Raw genomic sequence first — 23,566 nt, forward strand, 5'->3', positions numbered from 1 at the left:
AAATGATTTATAATTTCAATAATGATTCGGACACGAAAAATAAAAAATATTACCCTCCTGGAAACTTCACTTCACTTCATTTCGTGACATGTATATTTTGAGAAACGGTTGCCATCCAGGTCTTTTTTCGGAAGCTGCTAGCACTATTCTGACAACAGTCTTCCCAACATTTCGGCTTTCTCATTGTGGGGGGAAATCAGTGGCGGATTATCACAGAAGCGCACTAAGCGCGCGCTTAGGGCCCCCAACGGAAAAGGGGCCCCCCGCCTCTTCGAAAAATATCCGTTTCCGTCGGACCAAAAAAAAAAGTTGTCAGAATTTCATTACAAATCATAAGAATTGCACTCCACCCGACCGTGATTTCTCATCCGTTTGGGGCCTCCAACTATAGGGGCCCCCCGGCTCTACGTAACATCCCCGTTTTCATGGGAAAAAATTGTTTATCGTAATTTTATTGCAATCATCAAAAATTGCACCACACCCGACCTAATCGTGTTTTCTTATTCGTTTTGACGGCGCTATTCTAATCCTACATTTGGCAATTTTCACCAATCATTCGCATTACAATTTCGAGCCCAACTTTCTACCTCATATTTTATGATATATGACATCTATTCCCAGAAGAAATAGGGCCTTTTTTTATGTCTGACAAGAGTGTAGTCCCTAATTGCAGGCCTATGGAATTCGCTTCGCCAACTATCGGGGCGAACGCTCAAAAGAAAGATTGTGCTTCGGCCTACAAATTCATGCGAACTTTTTATCATATTCTTTAACATTTTTGAGTGCTGAAAAGCGAAGAAAACGGAGACAACGAGAGGAGCAATGTGCAAAACAGAAGAATTTCTTATCTTCATTTTTAGTGGCTGCTGAATCTAACTCTACAACCGACCATTTCTCAACCAACTCTGGAATAAAACAAGGCTGCGTATTAGCGCCTTTACTGTTCAATATTTTCGCCATAGCTGTATCGATAATTGCTGACATGAGCATGCCCGTAAGAGGTGTTGGGATAAGATTCAGATTTGATGGAGGCCTATTTAACCTGAAGCGCCTCAGAGCAAAAACCTGTACCAAGTTTATCACGGAACTTCAATATGCAGACGACTGTTCACTCAGCACTAGCAGCTCAGAGGATCTACAGATAATGATGGACACCTATAAACATATATACGAAGCTTTAGGCCTTAGACTCAATATTGACAAGACCAAAATCCTGGTAAGTCCGCCAGAAAGCCTTCAAACAGATATCAGCCTGGACAATGAAACTCTAGAACAGGTCGAGCAGTTCAAATACTTGGGAAGCTTCATAAATACTAGGGCTAACCTTGACACGGAAATACACAACCGTATCAATTCGGCATCACGGGCATTCTGGAAGCTGAAGGACAGAGTGTTCCAAAATCACGACCTCAATCTGAAGACCAAGACAGCTGTTTACAGAGCAGTGGTCCTCCCAACGCTTCTTTACGGAAGCGAAAGCTGGACTCCCTACAGGCGACATATTAAACAGCTTGAACAGACGCAGCAACGTCATCTAAGACAGATAATGCACATCAGATGGTTCCACAAAGTTTCGAATGCAGAAGTCTTGCAGCGCGCGAGTTGTACAACAATTGAGACTCAAGTAACGAGGGCCCGACTCAGATGGAGCGGCCACATTCTGAGGATGCAAGACACAAGACTCCCCAAAATAGCTCTATACGGCGAACTCACTGAGGGAGCCCGGAAACCAGGAGGCCAGTATAAGCGGTTTAAGGATACACTACATCAATCCCTAAAATCAGTTAATGCTAATCATAACTGGGAACAACTAGCGTTAGACAGGTCACAGTGGAGGTCTTTGGTCCACAGTTATAATGGAGAATCGAGAAGGATACAGCGGCGGCCAGATCTGGTTGGAGACTATCCATGCCCTGAGTGTGGAAGGATCTGCAGGTCACGGTTGGGTCTCTTTAGTCACAGGAGGGCACACAGTCGCAACTAGCACTAAGAAGTTACAAGTCTGTTCGAATTTTTTTTTTTTTTGTAGATTTATTCCCGGTAACGGGATACAGCAATGAATGAATGAATGTTTCAAAACAGGGAAATGAAAATTTGAACCTAGGGAGTACCAAAACGCAGTTGAAGGAGAAGGAAGGAGAAAATGAAAATTCCGTACGTGACACCCCCAGCACGACTATTGTTGTCTATAAAGTGAGTGTACCATCAATCAATGAACCAAATAATACAACCTTTTCTCATGACATAGCTTCATGACCGGTAGACAATACTGATAAAATGATTGAAAATCATATAAACCCTGTAATATCGGGGATATTTCGAAAATAAAAAATGACAAATACTGAGAGAAACAGGATTTATCGAAGGCATTTACAAGAAGCAGATTTCTTCACAGTGAAAATCAATGGTTCGAAAGAAAGAGGAGAATGGCTGATATTTTCAGAGACAACGAATGCTGTTTACTGTTATGTTTGCAAACTATTTCACAAAACTGGCAACTGGTTTCAGTGACTTGAGAAATATATTCAAAATGAACACATATCTGCAATGTGTTCATTCAGAAGACGATGCATGACTGGTGGACGCATTGACACAGAATTAATGAAACAGTTAGATGCAGAGAAAAATTATTGGCGTGAAATTCTAAAAAAGATTGTCGATACTGTGAAATTATTGTCTTCTTTGGGAATCGCTTTTCGAGCCACAGGGAAGGAGAAAAATCTAATAGGAAGGGAATTTTTGTCCTGCATTGAATATGTACTTATCTGAATTCGGTCCAACAGCCTATTACATATATACCTTGTGCCAATTTAGTGGGGAACTCAACAGCCGAATCATGTCGAGGTGCCATACATGATTTCTGTTTCGTTCAGAATTCATGTGTTTATTTCTCTGCCTCAACAAGACGATGGAATTTTTTGCAAAACAGCTTGACTGACAAAGCTAAACATATCAAGAGAATCTGCGATACTAGATGGTCATCAAGAGCTGATGCAGTTTGTGCCTTAGCTGATAGCTACAAAAATATTAGAGAGGTCCTTTTGCAATTGAGTGTAATAGTGACCACGGAAAACCTGTGGCCAAAATAGAAGCGATTTTTTATTTCATTAAAATTAAATAAAAGAATGTTCCATTCATTTCGTTATGGTCGTTTTTATGAATTTTTCAATTCTGTTCAGTAGTTTTATGTTTTTTTTTTCTGTAGAATAAAATAGTTGCATTAGTTTCTATATCTTCTATACAGGGTCTTTCACGAGGAACCTCACCCATATTTATACGGGTAACTACTGAACGTATTTTCATGAAATTCAGCACTTATATGTATTTCACGATGCTGATGAAATCTAAAATATTTTCAAGGCATGAGCACCTCCGGTTTTTCCGGAAATGACGTCAACTTCCGTTTTTCAAATTAGAACACCATTTTTTTATTGCAGAAATAGATTCCTTAGAAACTTTCAAGTTATTTTGATGTAACATTTTTCAGTTTTGGTTGGAAAATTCTCTCTGAGCGGGAAAATTCGAAAAAAAAATCGAAAATAGAGCTCCGCTGAAACAAGAATAACTTCGAGGTTTTTGGATGGAAAATTTTCATTTTTGGGATTTTTCAAGATGTAAGATTGATGTATCCACTTTAAAAATCGAAATCGCGATTAATGATACAGGGGGTGAAAAAATCGCTTTCAATGTTAGGGATGACAAAATCGTGAAAAATCAATTTTTTCAAATTAGAACCCCATTTTTTTATGGCAGATATTGAATCTACGTTAAAAAATAATGTGAGTGTATGCATCACACCCTTGCCCTAAAATGGATATTTTCTGAGTTATTCACAAAAAACTGTTTTTCGTCTTGAATTTTCAGCTATTTCTTTTCCCTTCTCGCCAAAAAGATGAAATTTTCAGGAACTGTTACTTAAACCATGTTTTAGATTTTACTACCCTAATATGCAAGAGAAAAAAGTTACAGGTTGTTCCTAAATAGATGGCGAATTTTGATTCGAATTTGTATCGGAAACCTCTTTATTTCAACTAATCGGCCATCGGTTTTCTCTCCAGTGATAAATAAATAATTCCTTATGAACCATATGCAAAAACTTACCATGGTTTACATTCTTTTTTTTTTTAAAACAGTTTTTTGTGAATAACTCAGAAAATATCCATTTTAGGGCAAGGGTGTGATGCATACACTCACATTATTTTTTAACATAGATTCAATATCTGCCATAAAAAAATGGGGTTCTAATTTGAAAAAATTGATTTTTCACGATTTTGTCATCCCTAACTTTGAAAGCGATTTTTTCACTCCCTGTATCAAGAATCGCGATTTCGATTTTTAAAGTGGATACATCAATCTTACATCTTGCAAAATCACAAAAATGAAAATTTTCCATCCAAAAACCTCGAAGTTATTCTTGTTTCAGCGGAGCTCTATTTTCGATTTTTTTTTCGAATTTTCCCGCTCAGAGAGAATTTTCCAACCAAAACTGAAAAATGTTACATCAAAATAACTTGAAATTTTCTAAGAAATCTATTTCTGCAATAAAAAAATGGTGTTCTAATTTGAAAAACGGAAGTTGACGTCATTTCCGGAAAAACCGGAGGTGCTCATGCCTTGAAAATATTTTAGATTTCATCAGCATCGTGAAATACATATAAGTGCTGAATTTCATGAAAATACGTTCAGTAGTTTCCCGTATAAATATGGGTGAGGTTCCTCGTGAAAGACCCTGTATATTTTCAATAATTCAAATATGTTTATTTATTTTTCTTATCAATTTTATCCCGACCCTTTATTTTTGTTCGTATTGAAATAAAGATATAAGTAAAAAGTAGCTTAACTCACTTAATAGACAATTGAAAAAAAGTCCTCGGTATGTATTTACATAAGATATGTCTCTGTCCTACATTGTATTCTTAGTAGGGGCCCCATATTTGTCTTGCGCTTAGGGCCCCCAGTTAGGTTAATCCGCCACTGGGGGAAATTATAATTAAATCATATTTCGATAGTGTGGATGCCATACTTTCAAAATTCGAAATAATATATTACCATTGAGTATTTGGGTTCAATACTTAATGATATATTACTCAAAGCACAACCTTTTCAAACCCTTCTCAAACAAATAAAGACGGTGATGATGGAACGGTTCTCCATATAACTCTTTCTACATGTTAACGCTAGCGAAAATTATGGAATTTTAAAATATGTGTTGCGGCTTATCACGGTTGTGCCACTTCATTTGGAGTGAAATTGCTTCAAACAGGTGATTAATATATAGTTGGGATAGGTTGAAATACTAACATTTTGACGATGAAAAATAATGAACCCTTCTGAAAATTCGCATCATTCTTAATATTGTGTAACCCAGATCCAACTGTCTAAATCACTACTGTCTACGTTTCTACGTTTGAGCCAGGATGGCTCAAACATATTATTGTTATTTGGTCTTACCTACGATCTCATAGTTTTAGGTTACTCCGTAAAATATATTTTTACCAGTCTTACGATTGTTTGGTTCGATAGAGAATATCATACTGACTAATAGCATTGAGTAGTAAAGGTTTAATACTCAATGCTAATATTGAGCTGGAACCAGAAAATCGCTATTTTTGAACTTACGTTATAATTATTCTGCGGTACAGTATTGACCTAACATCTTTCAATTTTTAACGATTTCATTATATCTATGTATATCTTTATGTAGGATCTTCCGCCCTTCATTCGAAACCCCAACCATTCGTTTTTTAGAAATACGTAACACAAATCTCCATGTAACTTATGAGAATATTGCTAATTACCCGAAAATAGGGGATTCTCATGAATATCTACGTGAGAATTGATGAAGAAAAGTCTCACTATTATAAGATGGGAAGTAAAAGTCCTCCCAAATTATCATGATCTCTTCGCCAAATAGAACAGAAAGGTATAATCTCCACGAAATGATTCAATCTTAATTAACGTCGACTGTTGATCCTTTGTTTTTTCCTAATGGCATTCAATTAATTCACGTTGTTCCGATGTAATTAATTCAAAACACATGCGAAATGCGAAGTTGATACTTTCGGAATTTTCGGATGATCTCATTGTTTGATACAATAGGTGATACAGAGACGGTGCTGTTCTTGCGTTGGTTTCAAAGAAAGTAAGATAATAATATACCGAGTGCCTATCTTTTTGAAAGTCTGCATCTTAATTATCATGAAATTTCTGTTTTTATTATTTTGAATTGATCAAGGGTTCGGAACATCAATTTATCTTTGTTGAAATCAAGAAAAATTTGAATATATAAGCTTAATTCCGGAGAATATTTAGTCTTGTAACTGAATATGCTTTTGTAATAGCGAATAATTTAATCTAGTTCATGTAACATTAGTTAGTAAATATCATCTCTCGACTCAAATCGCTTTTCACGAAATATTGGCTATTTCTGGTTAAAATCGGTTCAACTTCTTGCTATACCCTTTATTTGTACCGAATACTTTTGATGGAATATAAATCAAATTAGGACGGTGAAGTAGATGAAAAAATATGAGAGAAATCATAAATGTACATCCATCATAATCATGACGTCCTGGAACAATTATTGCAAAAATTATATATGGAAATTAAACAGACAGAAATATAAAAATAAGTTCCAGATGAACCACCCATTTTGACATTGCGGTGTCGTAAATGGAAAATTTTCGTTGATAAACCTCATTTCTCGTCGATAAACTTCATTTTTTTGGAGTAATGATGGACTACAATTCGAAAATTGTTACGTATTATCGATTGACTTTTCAATTTATAAACGAAAACGTTTAAAAGGTTCAAACTCAAAATTTGTAACTTTGTTATTCGTGTATTTCGAGTTGAGAAATTTTGTGTAAGTTTTTCTTGTATATAGTAAAAGCATCGGAATTCTCATACCGCTGTTACAAAAATGTTTCTGTTAGAACAAATGAATAATCAAAACAATAAAACATCAACTCAAGATTTTATTCTCAGGTGTTCCAACACTTTGACTTATTTGTTCTGTCAGAACAACAGGAAAATGGAACATTGAAACATTTTTGCCCTAATGTTCAGGAGGATTTAAGATAACATTGACGCTGCATCATAATAACGTGTCATTTCAACTCTTCTGTCATTGTTCTGCTTTCAAACAGTAAAAAGAACGAGTAGCTCAACAAATCATAGCAGGATGTTATTTGTTAAACCCCTCTTGAATCTTAGGAATTAATGATAACCTCTTGTTTAATTTCAATCCGTAAATCTTCACCTTTATACCAGAATTCCAGAAATGAAATTCTTGGCCGAAGCATGCGCCATTTTGCAACTATTCTTTCCCCCTTCTTTCTTCAAATGAGTTCTCAATTTCATCAAGTGGGCGGATCAAGTTGAGGTGGAACATACGCTAAGTTTTAGCCTAGTCGTCTATTTTAAACAAAAAGTTTCATCGAAATCAGTCTGATAGTATATGTTCAGTCAGACTGCCTCGAAGACATTACCGAGTTCAGCAACATTGATCTTTTAGGACAAAGCTAGACGATATTCTGAAATATTTTTTTTACTTCATTGTGGAGGTTTATAATATTGCTGAATGAAATTTCCCTTTTTTATGTCCTGTTTTTTGGTTGTTTTTTAATTTCTAAAACCCTGTTAATGATGTAGGTATGGAATTTTAGGCTTGAATTTTTTGGATATTGAAAGAGCTACTCATTTTACTTCAACTCGAATTCTTTGAACTTTTCGGATCTAGATGTTAGTATTTTATTTTATTTTTAATTAAATTTCTCGTAAAAAAGGAATTATCATAATAGCTCAATTTGTTAATCAACTGTTTGTTAAAGTAATTGTTTTGTTTAAAATGTTTGCTGTGAGTTATGGCGTAATTATTGAACACTTGGTTGGCGTAAAATATATTCTTAAAAAATCGTCGGCGTATTCACTTCATCGGTCAGTAAAAAAATCAAATGTCGATAGTGGAACTGTTTTAGTAATTAATTGTGCTACTAGTTAATGAAGGAGGTGTGTTCTTTTTGGCACCCGGTGTAACCTAATCTTATCAATAGGATATGACTTATTGATGTAAAGCTGAGGGGCTACGATCACAAACCTATTACTCGTACGAGTCAATAGGCGATTTTTAGCCTTAGTTACCGGTTAGGTTTCAAGAGGTATATTGTGGTTTCCTCAGGAACAACGAACAACTTTATGAATAATCAATATGAATCGCATAAAAAGCACGATTAGGAAAAATGGTTGATCCCAAGGACATATAGAATGGAGGTGCAATTCAGCAATTCGTCGGAAAGTTGATGAAGTGGATGGAGGCTAATGTCAAGCTAAATTGACAGAACTATATCGTTAGCAGTGGCGTAGCATAGACAATGGGTGAAGTTAGAGAAGATAATGCGAAATATCTTTAACTTGTGCGAAAACGTTGTTCTGATAAATGAGTCACATGAAGGGCTACAGATACTTACACGAGATAGAAGTGTTTAGTGGAGAAGAATGATAGTATTGCCTCTCCAGGCATAGTGTGACTGTAGAAAAGTCAGCCCCAATCAACATTTTTTCTAGGTATTAAAAGAAAATCGTAAGAGAGGCGTATTACGATAATATTATGATATTTATAAAAATATGTGCGAAAGAAGACATACATTCCCAAAGAATATTATAAAGAAATTTGATATGTATTTCTTGCTTTTCTCTTTTTGTTGATTTTCTATTATTTTTATGTTGTGACATTTTACTCCTTAATCTGTAATGTACCCCAGATAAGGGGATGAGTGTTACAATTGGCTGATTTAATTAAGGTGCAATTCAAATCAAGAAGTTGCTAATACTCTTTATATTTGTATTATTTAAATTGAAGATAGATTCTTGAAGTTTATATCCACGCCGAAAACAAATTGATTAAAACAATATTTTTCTCACTAAGTTCTAGTTTTTTGTAATATTGTACCCCACCTTACCCCATATTTGGACAAAATGATAATGGCCTTGTCCTTCGTAACAATCGCGCAAAAGGATGTTGAAGGTTATCTGATGAATTCAATGAAAATCCTTGGTCCTCAGTTTCAAAAACATTGAATTCCTATCAATTCATTTGGATCTTCTCCCCTTATTCATGTAGATAGCTATGTTACCTCCAAATCTCGAGCAATGATTATTAAAATTCTCAGCGAACGATAAATTGCCGTCAACAGTAGATATTATTATATTTAGTATACGTATATGTATATATCATTGAAAATATTACTTCTTTATAGTACATACAAATTGGATTTAGAAAAAATATTATTCGGTTTCTCGTAATGTGATTTATTTGTCTATGACGAAACAAGTAGCAAGGTGTACTCACTACTCAGTTAACATGAGACTGAAAAAACTGTTACGAGCTTGAATCAAAGGTAATGTGTACTGGTAACCTTCCTCAATTTGGAGTGAGTCGAGTTGAAACCATATCACATTCAGAAATAGTACCCACATGTGGAAGAAGGAAGTAAAAGTAGCTTCCTGATGCTATCCGAGCCAATGTTAATAGCATAGGCGTGCGATGTATCTCTTGCCAACAATAGGGGGTATTGAATAAGATACATGGGAGAAACTGGTATGAATAGCGAATGCAGTGATTACTTCGTTGATTAATACTCATTAACAATTGAGTAATTAAAAAGAAAAATCACTATGTAAACTTACGGGTTCATTTTAACATCACTCCGGTATCCGAACAGTTATGAGATAACATTTAGATATACCTACTTATGTACAATACTTGAGATCTGCGATACGGTGATATTCTATCTGAAGTTGGGACCTTGGGGAGGGAACATATCTACTGGATTGTTTTCAGACCTGTCCAAGGCTTTTGACTGTATTGACCAGGCAGTATTATTGAAAAGTTTGGAAATTTATTGACTCTGAGGAAAGAGATTATTGTGGGAGTCTCTCAAGGAAGTATCCTTGATCTTCTTCCATTTAAAATATGTCTACATTTTCTCACTGGGATCTTCTTTGGCGAAGGAGTACTACCAATAAAGTATGGAGATAATGATAAAACTAGTTTCTCGCATAATTCTGTGAGCATCATCGCCATCTGTTCTCAATTTTTTGGCGAGCACTTGAATTTAGTTGGGAATGTAGTTGTGATAGTGGTCTCTTAATGAACATTCAAAAGATTTCGTTTGAAATTTATTCTGGGAGGATTCTGCATTTCTTATTAAATTTTTTAGGGTTTTCACCCCCAATCTCTGAAACAAAATCAATTTACGCAGGAGCAAATCATTTATTTCATTTTTAATTGATTTTGTTTCAGAGATTGGGAGTGAAAACCCTAAAAAGTTTATTAAGAAATTCAAAAGATTATTCAAAAATAATTAAGTATGAATTAACTGTTGAATGTTGATGTTCATGATCCAGTGAAATCTTTGGGAATCATTGATTCTCAATTGATATTTTCCAATTACCATTCTATCTTGGCCTTTGGTATAATTTTGGGAAAGGGGTCCACCTTCATAATATATGTTGTATCAGTGTTCAGCATACAAAAATGGATTATTGGATCTATATATTTTTTCTGAGATATATCCACGGCACGACAAAATATATGAGTTTGCTATTCTGAAAGGTCAATAGGTCGTGATATTTGAAATATCCCAGAGAAAATCATAATAATCATAGGTGCTACAAACGCCCTCTAATTTCCAATTGAAACATTTGATATGTTGTTATGTGTTTATGTTTCTCGTTTCCGTAAGTTACTTAGAAAAAAGTTTATTCACTCCACTAAAATAGAAAATATGCCCAAATAACCTGATCAAATGTTGTGAAATAGAAAGAGTAATTTCTAATTTCATCACTTTTTTCCAACCTTCAAGGATCATTTTTATCGTTCCGATTTTGTCATAAGTTTTATTTCCTGAAGGTATACGAAATACGGTTCCCGAAATACGGCCGGTCGCCCCTCTTTGAATCAATTTAGGAAGCTTTTCTCTACAAGCTCCGACATTATTTCGAGGATTGCAGAAATGTATATAACACACGAACTTTTTTTTCTATAGTATACATCTTGTACTTGCCGGAATAAAATTGCCCATTACATGGGAATATTCAGGGGATTACCGAAGGACTTGAAATGATTTGATTTTTTGAATCTTTTCGGAGAAGGATTCATAGTTTTAAACGAGTGCACCTTATTATTTAATTAGAGCAATTTGAAGCCCTTTGTTAAGACCAATTATAATTGGTCTCATTTCTAACTTGGCGATTATCTCGATATCTAGTTATAGCAGTAGATATGTGGATAAATTTCTGGAAGGAAATATATTTACAATTCTTTACTTTACTATGTTTTTTGATTTGTTTTCGTGACATAAATTACTTACATTCTCTTGAATGTAGTAAGCGAAGCTGCCTGGATGAATAATTCTATTTTTGAATGCTCGATTGAAAATAAGAATTCAGAAATAAAAAAGAAAATGACATTATTTCACACATCAAGTCTCAAGTTAGTGGGAGCGCCTTCCAAAGTAGCATAGCAATAACATGACAAAGGCGATGCATAATTTTCAGATTTGATCTGAGAACGACATATTTCACGCAACTGACACTTCACTCAGATGTGCGATATCTGAAAATAATGCATCGCCTTTGTCATGTATGTGCCATGTCAGTGCTACGATACTTTGGTACTTATACATAGCATATTCTTTTCCCTTAAAATTATCTTTCTACATTAAAACTATTTGATTTTTGCTTATTTACATTTAAAATATATAGGTACCATATAAAATAATATTGATAATATTTGCTTTCAGATGGTTCCATGGTCATTTGTCGGGTAAAGAAGCAGAACGACTACTTCTAGAAAGGGGTAAAAACGGTAGTTTTTTAGTCAGAGAAAGTCAGTCTAAATTGGGAGACTTCGTCTTGTCAGTAAGGACAGATGATAAGGTATGTACTCGACTTTTTTTCAGCAAGGAGCAATACAGCATAATTCAAAGCCATCTGCGAGGTTACAATCATTTAAAAAGACCCTGTAGTTTAATTAGGAGATGTCTAAGATGCTATCGTTGAGAATTAACGTATTTTGTGAAATGAATTAACTGCTTCGTAAAGTTATTCCCTGGGATTTACAGAAAATTGGCTTAGTTAAAACCAGGAGGTTCTTGCTAGAATGTCTGTTGACTAAACATATTTTTTGTTTTGCGCCTTCAAGATTTCGAAAATTGGTATTTTACTATCGATGACTTATTGGGGTATGAAATATATCACTTTATGTGCGTATTCTTTCGAAATAAAATGGTGTTACTTGTTTTGCAAAAACCCTCTTATTCAGTGTGTTTCAGATGATTCAACTATACGAGTAACAGCTTTTCAATTTCTTATTTGTTCTCTACTCACACACAGTCTGAATCGATGTACTCTTAAGGTTCTCGTATTTTTTTTACAGACAAATTTGGTAAATGATATTCATAGCATGTCCATAAACGCATTGATCTTTGAGAGCTGCAGATAATAATCAATATGAATTTAAATTTGTATGAGATAGTTAATGAGTCACTAAGGTCACTACCCCAACAATTGTAATTCTGTAGCATTCCAAGGATGTCTTTCACCTTCTTCATTGATAGTCTTTTGATTTTAGGTAACTCATGTTATGATTCGATGTACACCAGACAATACATATGATGTAGGGGGAGGAGAAAAATTCAACAGTTTGGCAGACTTGATCGAGCATTACAAGAAAAATCCAATGGTAGAAACAACAGGAACTGTAGTGCACTTGAAACAACCCTTCAACGCTACCAGGATAAATGCTTCTGGTATTCACTCTAGAGTGAAACAGTTACAGGTGAGTTTTTCACGGCAAATGTTGATGCATGATTTATATTTGACCATAGATTAATAAAACAGTATGTATTTTTGAATCTCATCTAATCGAATCGTTTCATTTTATCATCATAAGTGGTTATTACAATGGAGGCAGTATGTTAATTTTTAACGTATGTAAATTTTCTCATATATTTACATATCGGGTAATTCTGTAACAATTAAATGAACTTATACGAAGTTGATCAAAATAGCAACGCACCTTATTTATTTATTGAACATGCTGTTATTTCTTAACTTAAATGCTGAAATTGAATAGCTAAATAGCTATATGGAGATTTCCTGAAACTTTTTAGGGTTTTCACTCCCAATCTCTGAAAAAAATCAATTAAAAAATGAAATAAACGTAAATTCTTGCACTAATTTGTCAGGAGCAAATCAACTAGAAAAAATTGTTGCCTGACAATGAACTTGAATGAACTGAAAATAAAGAACTGAAATTATAATTTTATATTGTAATGTTTCGCAGTCTATATCAGACTCCGACAATTTCGTCTGATGAAGGAGTCTGATATAGACTCCGAAACGTTACAATATAAAATTATAATTTCAGTTCTTTATTTTCAGTTCATTGTCAGGCAACAATTTTTTCTAGTTTATTTGCTCCTGACAAATTAGTGCAAGAATTTACGCAGGAGCAAATCGTTTATTTCATTTTTCAATTGATTTTGTTTCGGAGATTGGGAGTGAAAACCCTAAAAAGTTTCAGGAAATGCAGAATCCTCCCAGAATAAATTTCAATCGATAGCGATATGGAGAGTATTAAGGCGGAAACACATTATTAACACGCGACGCGAGCTGACGCGTCTGGAACGGGTGAATTGTACGCGCGTGGCGTCGCGTCGGGTGTTTATAGTAAGATTCTGGTCTATAGAAAACAATACATTTGATTCGACTGAACACGCATCACTGTTAAATTATTAGTTCGACATTCAAAGAGGTTCAGTTCTGAAACAAGAATATTCTATTTTGATAGAGTTTCAGCAAAAGAATACACGCTGTGTTCAGAAAATATACGGTCCTCTAATTGAATTTTGGAAAATGTTATTTTTTCGCTAAAATGATCCACGCGGGTTAGAAATGAATACGGGGAGTACCGTGGATCAATGGAGTGTAGAGAGAGGAAGTTTATTTATACGGACTGCAGGTCAAAGTTCTCCGTGAAAGCGTCATAGAAATACTAATATATTATTATTGTGCCTGCTTGCACCAACAAATTTGTTCAAGATGGCCGAAATTTTGAGCAAATGTCGTTAAATTCCAAGTATGGGACTGTGGAAGTCGACTGGAGCATCGGAAAAACGAAAGATAAACATATGCCTAGACCGACATTATTTACAATGGTTCAGTACATCCGAGTCCACCTGATTAATTGTATCAGGTCACTTGATGAAATTGTTGTATCGTGCGATGTGAGGTGAAAACGGTGTAGAAAATTAAGACACTTTATTAAAAGCACTTGTGAAGAAGATTGTGATGACGATAATAATTGTGAAAAAATTTCTTTGAGTATTAATAATACTCAATGCTAATATTCTATTTCTTTACATTTGTGCCTTACAAAACCATATTGATTCAGTCATCACGCATAAGGTTTTTTCTTGTTGCTTTGCAATAATTCGTTCAATGTGGATTTCTTCTTTTTCAGAGTGAAAATGGTCCAAGTGGCCTCTACAAGGCTGGATTCTGGGAAGAATTCGAATCCCTTCAACAACAAGAATCCAAACTGCTATATTCTAGAGATGAAGGCACAAGACCAGAGAATAGAAATAAGAATAGATATAAGAATATATTACCGTTCGATAATACAAGAGTAAAATTAAGAGACGTGGATCCTAATGTTGTGGGATCAGATTATATCAACGCAAATTACATTAGATGGAAAAACGACGACTCAATAGGGGATATGGGTGGAGACCCTAGCGGAAAAACATACATTGCCACTCAGGGTGAGGGTTATTTTTTATTTTAATAATATTGAAGCTTTAAAAAATCCAGGTGTGATAAAATCCAAGTTTTACTATTCAATTCATATCTGAAGATTAAACAAAAGAAGATATATGAGCCAATCTTTTAACGTTAGCTATAGGTTCAATGTAGCAAATAAAGCTTAGCTTGATGGCTCCTCATTGTTGATGTAGAAAATAACACTGTGGATCCGATAATTTTGTTAACCCGAATTTTTCAATAGGTTGTCTACCAAGTACTGTTGGCGACTTTTGGCATATGGTCTGGCAAGAAAATTGCCGTGTGATAGTAATGACTACCAAAGAAACAGAAAGGGGAAAAAATAAATGCGCGAGGTATTGGCCAGATAAGGGCGATACAAAAATATATGGGAAGACTGTAGTCAAGAACATAACAGAATCATCTACTCTTCATTATACACTCAGAGAATTCTTGGTCAGCGTGGAGGGAAGTGCCTGTGAGAGAAAAGTTTATCATTATCATTTCCAGGTAATATCACTGAGATGTGCTTCCAAAAATTTACTTGATATCAGTATGAATTATCTTCGAAAATAATAATCATTAAAACGGTTCTCCAATTTTTCAGGCTTGGCCTGATCATGGAGTCCCCTCAGATCCTGGATGTGTTTTGAACTTTCTGCATGAAGTCAACAGACAACAAGAAAACTTACAACTAGAACTTCCACCAAATCAACCACCAGGCGCTATATTGGTCCATTGCTCTGCTGGCATAGGGCGAACAGGAACGTTTATAGTCATAGACATGATCCTAGATCAACTGAAAAAATATGGTAAATTGACAAATTATATCTCTCCTGAATCTCGATTTATTCATTGAAAAATGTTGTTAGGACTGGACTGTGAAATAGATATACAAAGAACGGTACAAATGGTTAGATCTCAAAGATCGGGTATGGTACAAACTGAAGCACAGTATAAATTCGTCTATCTGGCTGTACAACACCACATAGAAACAATAACTGAAAGAAGAAAGGCTGAACAGGTCAGTAGAAGCACATTATTTCATTTATATTGCAAAACTGGTTGATCAACCAGAAGTTTGGTTTGTATTGAATTTTGCTTTTTTAGAAATCACTCCAGATGGGTAGAGAATACACAAACATAAGATATAGTTGCCATAGTAATCACTTGTCTTCTGGAAGCAGTGGAATAGGAAGCATAACGTCCCTTTCCTCCATTAATAGTGTTCCTTCAACACCAACTGCTGCTGTAACTATGAGAAACGAAATTAGGAAAGGTCCAAGAGTTGTTTCAGACTTTTGTTTGCCTAGGTGAGTAGAGTTTTCTATTAGAGTATGTCGGCGCGTTTCAGTCAATACCTCATCGATCGGTATGGAAATGTATCGACTACGACTATAAATGTGGTCCAGTCAAATTAGAATACTACCTAACAGCGGTTTTTTTATTTATAAGGGTAGGAAGTGTCCCAGAAAAACAATGAATTCTGGAATCCTCGGCACAACATTTTAGGGCAATATTTTCAGTTTTTTTTTCGAGTATATCCAAAACCAATTGTTTTGACTCTACTTCAGGGGTCGTTGTAGCTCAGTTAGCTACCCGGTAACTTGCTGGGAGGCTTCGCTTCTGCGTACGCACGTTCGGTTGGGCTTGCGCAAGCTGCCGGTTTAGACAGGAGGCTCGAGCGTGTGAGCGGGCTTTGAAGAAAGTCGGGCCTCGTTTCGTTTCAAATAGCTCTACGGTGTATTTCTTAACCGTACCGACTACTGACATCGAATAAAGGGTCATCAATTCGTTCCATTTTCGTCGAGTTGGAAGTTATGTGACTCTGACGAGGACAAATGATAACGAAGCCATGGTCAGAATCTACTCTATCTTGACGAAATTTTTCAGAAAAATAGTAGGATTTTTGTGAGAATTACAACGGCACAAGTTAGTGTGTAGCACATTTTTTTGCCTATATTCTTATTGGAAAAAAAACGAAAATGCTGGCAAAACTTTTTTTATCACGCTCTTTTCGACGAATTTTCGTGAAAATATTTACGGCAAAACTCAGTACATATATAGCACAATCTATTTCAGCCGTTAAAACCCATGTTTTCGAATTATGGGTACCGTTTGGAATTAAAAAAAAATCATCACGAACCATCACAAACCTACAACTAAACCAGTGATATAAAGTCCATTCAAGAATGATTGACATCTCGAGTGGCTATGGAAAATAAAATTTAGGTTGGTAATAGCCCATAAGTTAAGATTTTGTGTTGCGAAATTCAGGTTGGTTATATGAATAGACAGTGATCTATGGATCTATTATTTATTTATTTATTTATTTATTTTAACGGACATGCCAATTTACGAATTATTATCATTATTACCATTAATTACAAACAGCAAAGCCAGTTTTCCAATAAGATATACAATATTCCAAAAATTAACAAGAAAACAAACAAAAAATGTTGAAATCTACAAAAAAAAACATCATAGGAAAAACAGCAAGAACAGTTGACAAGTTCAAATAGCTTCAAAATATCTTTTAAGACTAAAAATAGATATCTGAAAAAGATCATCCGATGCATTTGCCCCTTTTATCGCTCGTGCAATCGGATTATTCATGGCATAATTAGTGGGGTTATATTCGATGTATAAGAGATCTCTATGTCTAAGGAATACATTTTTCGCATTAAGTTTTATCTTAGATACTAAGTATTCACAATCAATGTAATTATTGATTAGTTTATATACAAACATCACATCAAAATTATTCCTTATAGATAGTGGTTTCATTGATAAAGACTCGTGTAGGTGGTCATAGTTTATTGAGGCCTTGGGAATACTCATTTTGTAAGCAACCCATCTTAAAAATTTTCGTTGCACGCGCTCAATATTATTTTTGTGTACTTTATAATAAGGAGACCAAACTACAATTGAATATTCCAATATACTTCGGACATTCGCAAAATAAACACTTTTTAAGGCAGAGATATTATTAAAATCTTTGAGTTTTCTTTTAATAAATCCAAGCATCCTCATAGCTTTCTGAGTTATGATGAAAATATGCTGAATCAAATTCAGTTGGTGGTCGAGGTGTATTCCTAGATCTTTAACAATTAGGCTTGAGCTCAGTTTGACATTGTTTAGCCTATAATCGTACTGGATAGGTGATTTAATTTTGTAAAATCTCATTACACTACATTTACCGATATTGAATTGCATTTCATTGTCAACACACCATGTGTCAACACACGATTATATGTGATTCATATTTTCCGAAGAGATTCGACATTGTGATAAAATACGTAATAACAGAAACTTTTACGTAGAAGGGGCAACATAACGTTGATTTAAAACCCAAAAATGTTTTGACAAGCTTCATAACCCCACATTTTCGTACTATACAGAGTGAAATGTGTCAAATTTCCATGGCCAACCGACTGCTAAAATAAAAGTGAATGAAGTATAGGTGCGACTTTCAAGGCCTAGTGGGATGTCAATCATTCTTGATTGGACTATATAGTCCATTCAAGAATGATTTACATCCCAGAAGGTCTTGAAAGTCCAGGCGCAGCTTAATATCTGGTCACAAAAGATTTCCAAAAATTTCTGTACTTTCAATCACAGAACTAGAATATATTAGTATAACCTAGGAAAGTATATGAAAAGAAGAAATATTCAAATTTGCAGCATATTAATCAGCATTTAAAATTGACACAACTATGTTTCCAATTTGTACGATTAAATTAAGAACATCAATAGCTCTACAAAACTCAAATAACCGTCGGTAAGTGCATAGATTCACATGTAATTGGTATACGTTTATTCACAATACCAACCTGAATTCCGCAACACAAAATCTGGGCTATTACCAACTTAAATTCGATTTTCCATAGCCACCCGAGATGTCAATCATTCTTGAATGGACTATACATATATACATATTACACTGACGTGACGTGGGCCTACTTCATAATTCATAAATCTGAAGCAGGGTTTTGCGCGGGAGTGTTCAAATTGGACTGACGTGACAGGGGACGTGCATTCCCACGATTTTCGAATCATGCGCAGTATGACGTGAGCCCACGTCTCGTCAGAGTAATCTTAAGACAATAATTATGTTTTAGATATTGAAGAAATAACATAATAATAATTATTCGGAAATATTGTTAGGGAAATCCGAGTTTTCATTTCGATGGTTTGAATCAATTCATAGCGTTTTATCTTCATGAAAAAGAATAAATTCGTTCTAAATAAACAAGGCAATAGATTTTTCAAGTATTTTCCTTCGCTCCCACTTTTTCATATGTTGACAGGAGCGTTTGCAGCCAATTGGTCTGTATGACTGTTGATGCTATCAGCGAATCGATCCTTCTTATCAATAATCATAAATGATAGGTCCAATATTTATTGTATTTTCCACTTTACGCGTTAGCAAGAAGTAAGATAGCAAGAAGAACTAATACTAAATAATTTCACTACACCATTTTGTGATACTTGTAACGACATAAATGAAAGTAAAACGTGAAAACTCTTTCCTTATTTCAACTTGGCGCTATATTGGAAGGATTCTTCATTGTTTTTAGCGTTTTTACAGCTCTCACCAAGAACAGCATTGGAATACGACATAATATTTCAAGCACATTCATTTCTCTCAAATTCACAAAAAATTATTAATTTTCAGGCCTCCAGATGATTTAGTCAAACCCTCTGTTTACGAAAACATTCCTGTCTGTGATCGAAAACATTCAGGACCAGGTAATGGATCGACCTTAGGTTCGTTAATTTTACCTGCTCCTCCTCCGCCTCCTAGAAAGGCGACGTGACATCGAGATTCAACTCAATGGTGTTCCAGATTCACTTCATGTACCTTCTCAATGTGCTAGGCAAACTTTAAGTATAATCGGAAAACAAAGCAAGAATCTATTTCTATGCGAAATTCCTACCGATTCCTGAACAATTTCACTGGTTTTTATTAGAATTATTTATGTAAAAAAAAATTATGAAAATTAATTTTCATGAATGAAAAGTAGCAGGTGATACTTTTTTCACTTAGCCAAATCTAAAAATGACTTTCCCCACATTAATTTCATTTATAACGAATGGAGCAATGACTTGAGTGAATAATACAAGTTTCATTCAATATACTTTTTCCTATATAGTATTTCAAATAACAACTCACGACAGTATTTTTAATTTTCTCATTGAAATGTCTATTCTAGATGTTCTCCTTAATAATCCTCAAGTATTTCAAGTTGCAAAGTTGAAATCTAAAATTCAGATGTTTATTGTAGTAATTGAAGTTTCAAAGGAATATATGTGGAGTAGAGTAATGACTAGTAATGTTAATATATATGCTCTATAGCTATATTAGAGAAATTGCAGTCAGAAATCTACAAAATGTTTGTGTAAATAATTAATGTTCGCTGTTTTCTATTTTGGAAAATGCTGGCATTAAAATTGTTTTATAACTGCAGAAATCATTCCTCCAAATCTTTGGTGCTGTACTTCAGTTGAGAATATTTAATTATATATATGAAATATTTTTAGAAGTCAGCCTAAATCTTGTCCATTTTTGAATTTTATAATGTGAATAATATTGTGATTTCTATAAATAAGTTGAATCCTAAAAGTTTTAAAATACGAATAATTTATTAGTCAAAAGTTTCCTATAGTGGAAGTGATTTTAAAAGATACGTCTGGTATATCCATTTTATCATTTTTCTCACATTGGTATCATTTCTGATTGTATTAAAAATTGGCGATCAATTGTTCAAAATGTAAATTTTTATGTCCACATTCTTGGATCAATATTTTAGAGTTTTGTTCCGCTGATGAAATCTTGAAGTGTTTTCTTGAGACATTGCATTTTTATGAATATAATTATTTCACTTCTGGGCTAGTCACATCATAATATATATATGTTATTTATAAAACATCATTGAAGAATATTATAATATTCTGAGTTATGTCTAAGGTTTTATTCTTTTATAATTTAAGCTATTTTATTCTACTTGAATACCAAAATAAATAATTTTTGATATATTTCCAAAAACTTCTTCATATTTATGTGATAAGAGGCGTGTTTATTTTCACATCTTATCAATCAAAATCTATAACAGATATATTACTATTTGAATATAAGAGTGAGAAATAATCAAACAAAATAATAATTTTTTATATGCAAAATTTTATATTCTGAGTATTTAAGTAAAAATTATTGTAGTAAGACTCATTCTTGGTTATGTAAGCACTCCATAAATAAATGAATATTTGTCTCAGTAAGCTATTGCATCTTACAATCAGTAATTTACTTGATTTTCGACTAAAAACGAAAAACCAGCAATGACAAAGTTAGGAATCACTCTTTTGATAAGTTATGACATAATTATCAATATTGTAGTGTTATCATTACGAACCATTTTTGAATTCCTTATTACGCATCATTTTTATTCGCTTTCTTTCTTCTTTAATTTGATTCATAGTTAAAAGTTAGTTTGAATTAAAGAACATTCCCGATGTTCATTTTCAATTATCTGTTTGAAATTTTAGTAGTTTCTGTATATGTATATACATCTACAAATTTGATACTTATATTATTTGTATATTTTGCGACTGACGTAGGTTGTCTTTTTTATGTTAGGATAAAGCCTTAATTGCTTTAGAAGTTCTCATGAACTTTGGTGCTATTGCTTTTTTATATTTGTTCATTGTTAATTGTCCTTTATGTATAAATTGCAAATCCTGGTTGAAATATAATTCTACCAATTTTCGCGAGTATTTATTTCTACCTATGGTTCAAAAAATTTCATTGGGTTGGTCTTTCAGAACTGCGACCACTTGAATCTTTTGTTGTTCTGCCCAACTTTACCATGCTAGGGAGATTGTCAATGGTATTGACAAATCCGGTTACGTCCTTAGGAACATTGGCAGATACTTCTGAGGATACAGGACTGGCTTCCCAATTTTTCGCCATCTCGATTAGCAATATCCGGATTTCCAAAAGAAAAGAACGAATTTACTTACTTGGTTGTTGACCAAAAAAAAATAATTCAACCGTCCCTTTCCAGATGAAACTGAACACCACAGATTCACGGTCGGTTAAAAACTCAGATCAAGGTACTATTACTAGAAACTACATCAAAAGTATAATGTGTTCTAGAAGTAATTTATGAATTTCCAGGTTTATTTATATCATCAAAACAGGAAAGTTGAACCCGTGTTCACTGACTTCTTTAAGACAGGATTAACGTTAATTCGGTGATTGCTACGGTAACTGCTATAGAAATCGGAGCAATAATCAAGTATTAACGTTAATCTAACTAACCGCCCGGGGCGTAGCTACCGCGGTATCAGCGGTATCAGTGATACGGGGCCCCCAGGCTTTAGGGGCCTCCGAATGTCTGAAAGAAAAAAATTCCTAAAAATGTTGTCCAAAACCTCTTACAGGTTTTACAATAGCATTTTTGAGAATAACTGCTAAGACAACCATTCATTTCAAAATCCCGTTCATTACACCAAATCAATCATTCAGATAGATACGAATACTTAAAATCTGAAATTCAGAAAATTCGTGCCATCAAAGAACTTTTGGAATTAGTCCTGATAAAATGCAATAGCCTTGCATCCAGTTTTCCGGACGATATTACTGCATGCCTTTTATTTTAGACCCTTCCGGTTACAACTGCAATCGCTGGAAGGAGTTTTTAAAAATCAAAACTCATAAAAAATTATCTGAGGACTTCTATGGGACAGCAACGGCTGTCAGACATGTCGTTATTGTCAATAGAGGGGAACAACTTAAAAAACTGAAATCGTCATCAGCTATGGCTGATTTGATAAATGGATTTGCTGAAATAAATGCTAGAAAAGCGTATCTTAAATTTTTGGTATTTTTTGTTTATTATTTGTTTGTTTATCATTTTATGTCGTTTGTATATTATTTTATATTGTTGTATGTTATTTGTTTGTGTATTATTTTGCTCCCAGCACCAAGTATGAGTTAGAACTTTTAATTATAAGTACATATAATCATTTCGATAGTAATGGAACATTTTTTGCTACTTTTATTTTTACTTCACTCTTCCTTAGGGCCCCTCAACACATTTTGATACAGGGCCCCTCTAATGCAAGCTACGCCACTGCTAACCGCAATGTTAATATTCATAGGCCATTTGGTTCTGTTCACTCTCAATGTGTTCTGTTGTTTCGTTTTCCGACCCCCAGAGCCTGCATCATTTAGTGATGCGCTAAAAAGCATTAGTCCCTTGCCCAATCCCAACATTGCACGGGCGTAGCCAGGGGGGGGGTTTGGGGGATCAAACCCCCCTCGAAATAATATGGGTACGTAATATTAGTTTCAAAGAGTCTCACTTTATATGTCAAAATCAGAAAAATTTCATTTCAAACCCCCCCCGAAACTCAACCCTGGCTTCGCCTATGGTAACATTGCATTGCCTGAAAAGAGACTTAGCTCAAGGTAGCTTCAGAACCTTCCTGATCAATAAGAGCTCCAAGGATTTTATGCCTGTGCAAGTTTAGGCGTGTCCACCTCCTATTGTTGGACTGCTTCCTTATAATGATCTTTCCCAAGCCCTTGAAAGGTTTCCAGGTTCGGCATATATTAACTTTGATGCCCCTTTTCAAGCTTTCTCAGTTCCTTCGATACCACAGTGCTCTGGCACCTATAGGAGAGTTAAGATGCATACAGATCACTCTGACCTGACGTGGGACCACGTCATAATAA

At 34.5% G+C, this 23,566-nt stretch overlaps 1 protein-coding gene across 2 annotated transcripts in view; it reads left to right on the forward strand.

Moving 5' to 3' along the window:
• LOC123312463 (tyrosine-protein phosphatase non-receptor type 11-like) overlaps positions 1-21,592 on the forward strand; it is a 68,113-nt gene extending 46,521 nt beyond the window's left edge. For both annotated transcript variants that reach the window (XM_044896908.1, XM_044896909.1), the window contains 8 exons: positions 11,805-11,940; positions 12,635-12,841; positions 14,528-14,828; positions 15,071-15,336; positions 15,434-15,638; positions 15,699-15,850; positions 15,937-16,139; positions 19,505-21,592. In XM_044896908.1, coding sequence (XP_044752843.1) covers positions 11,805-11,940; positions 12,635-12,841; positions 14,528-14,828; positions 15,071-15,336; positions 15,434-15,638; positions 15,699-15,850; positions 15,937-16,139; positions 19,505-19,646 — 1,612 coding nt within the window. In that variant the 3' untranslated portion in view covers positions 19,647-21,592. The remainder of the gene's footprint in view (positions 1-11,804; positions 11,941-12,634; positions 12,842-14,527; positions 14,829-15,070; positions 15,337-15,433; positions 15,639-15,698; positions 15,851-15,936; positions 16,140-19,504) is intronic.
• The last annotated feature ends 1,974 nt before the right edge of the window (positions 21,593-23,566 follow it).

Source organism: Coccinella septempunctata, chromosome 4 (genome assembly GCF_907165205.1).
Source record: "Coccinella septempunctata chromosome 4, icCocSept1.1, whole genome shotgun sequence".
NCBI classification, from domain to species: Eukaryota; Metazoa; Arthropoda; class Insecta; order Coleoptera; family Coccinellidae; genus Coccinella; species Coccinella septempunctata.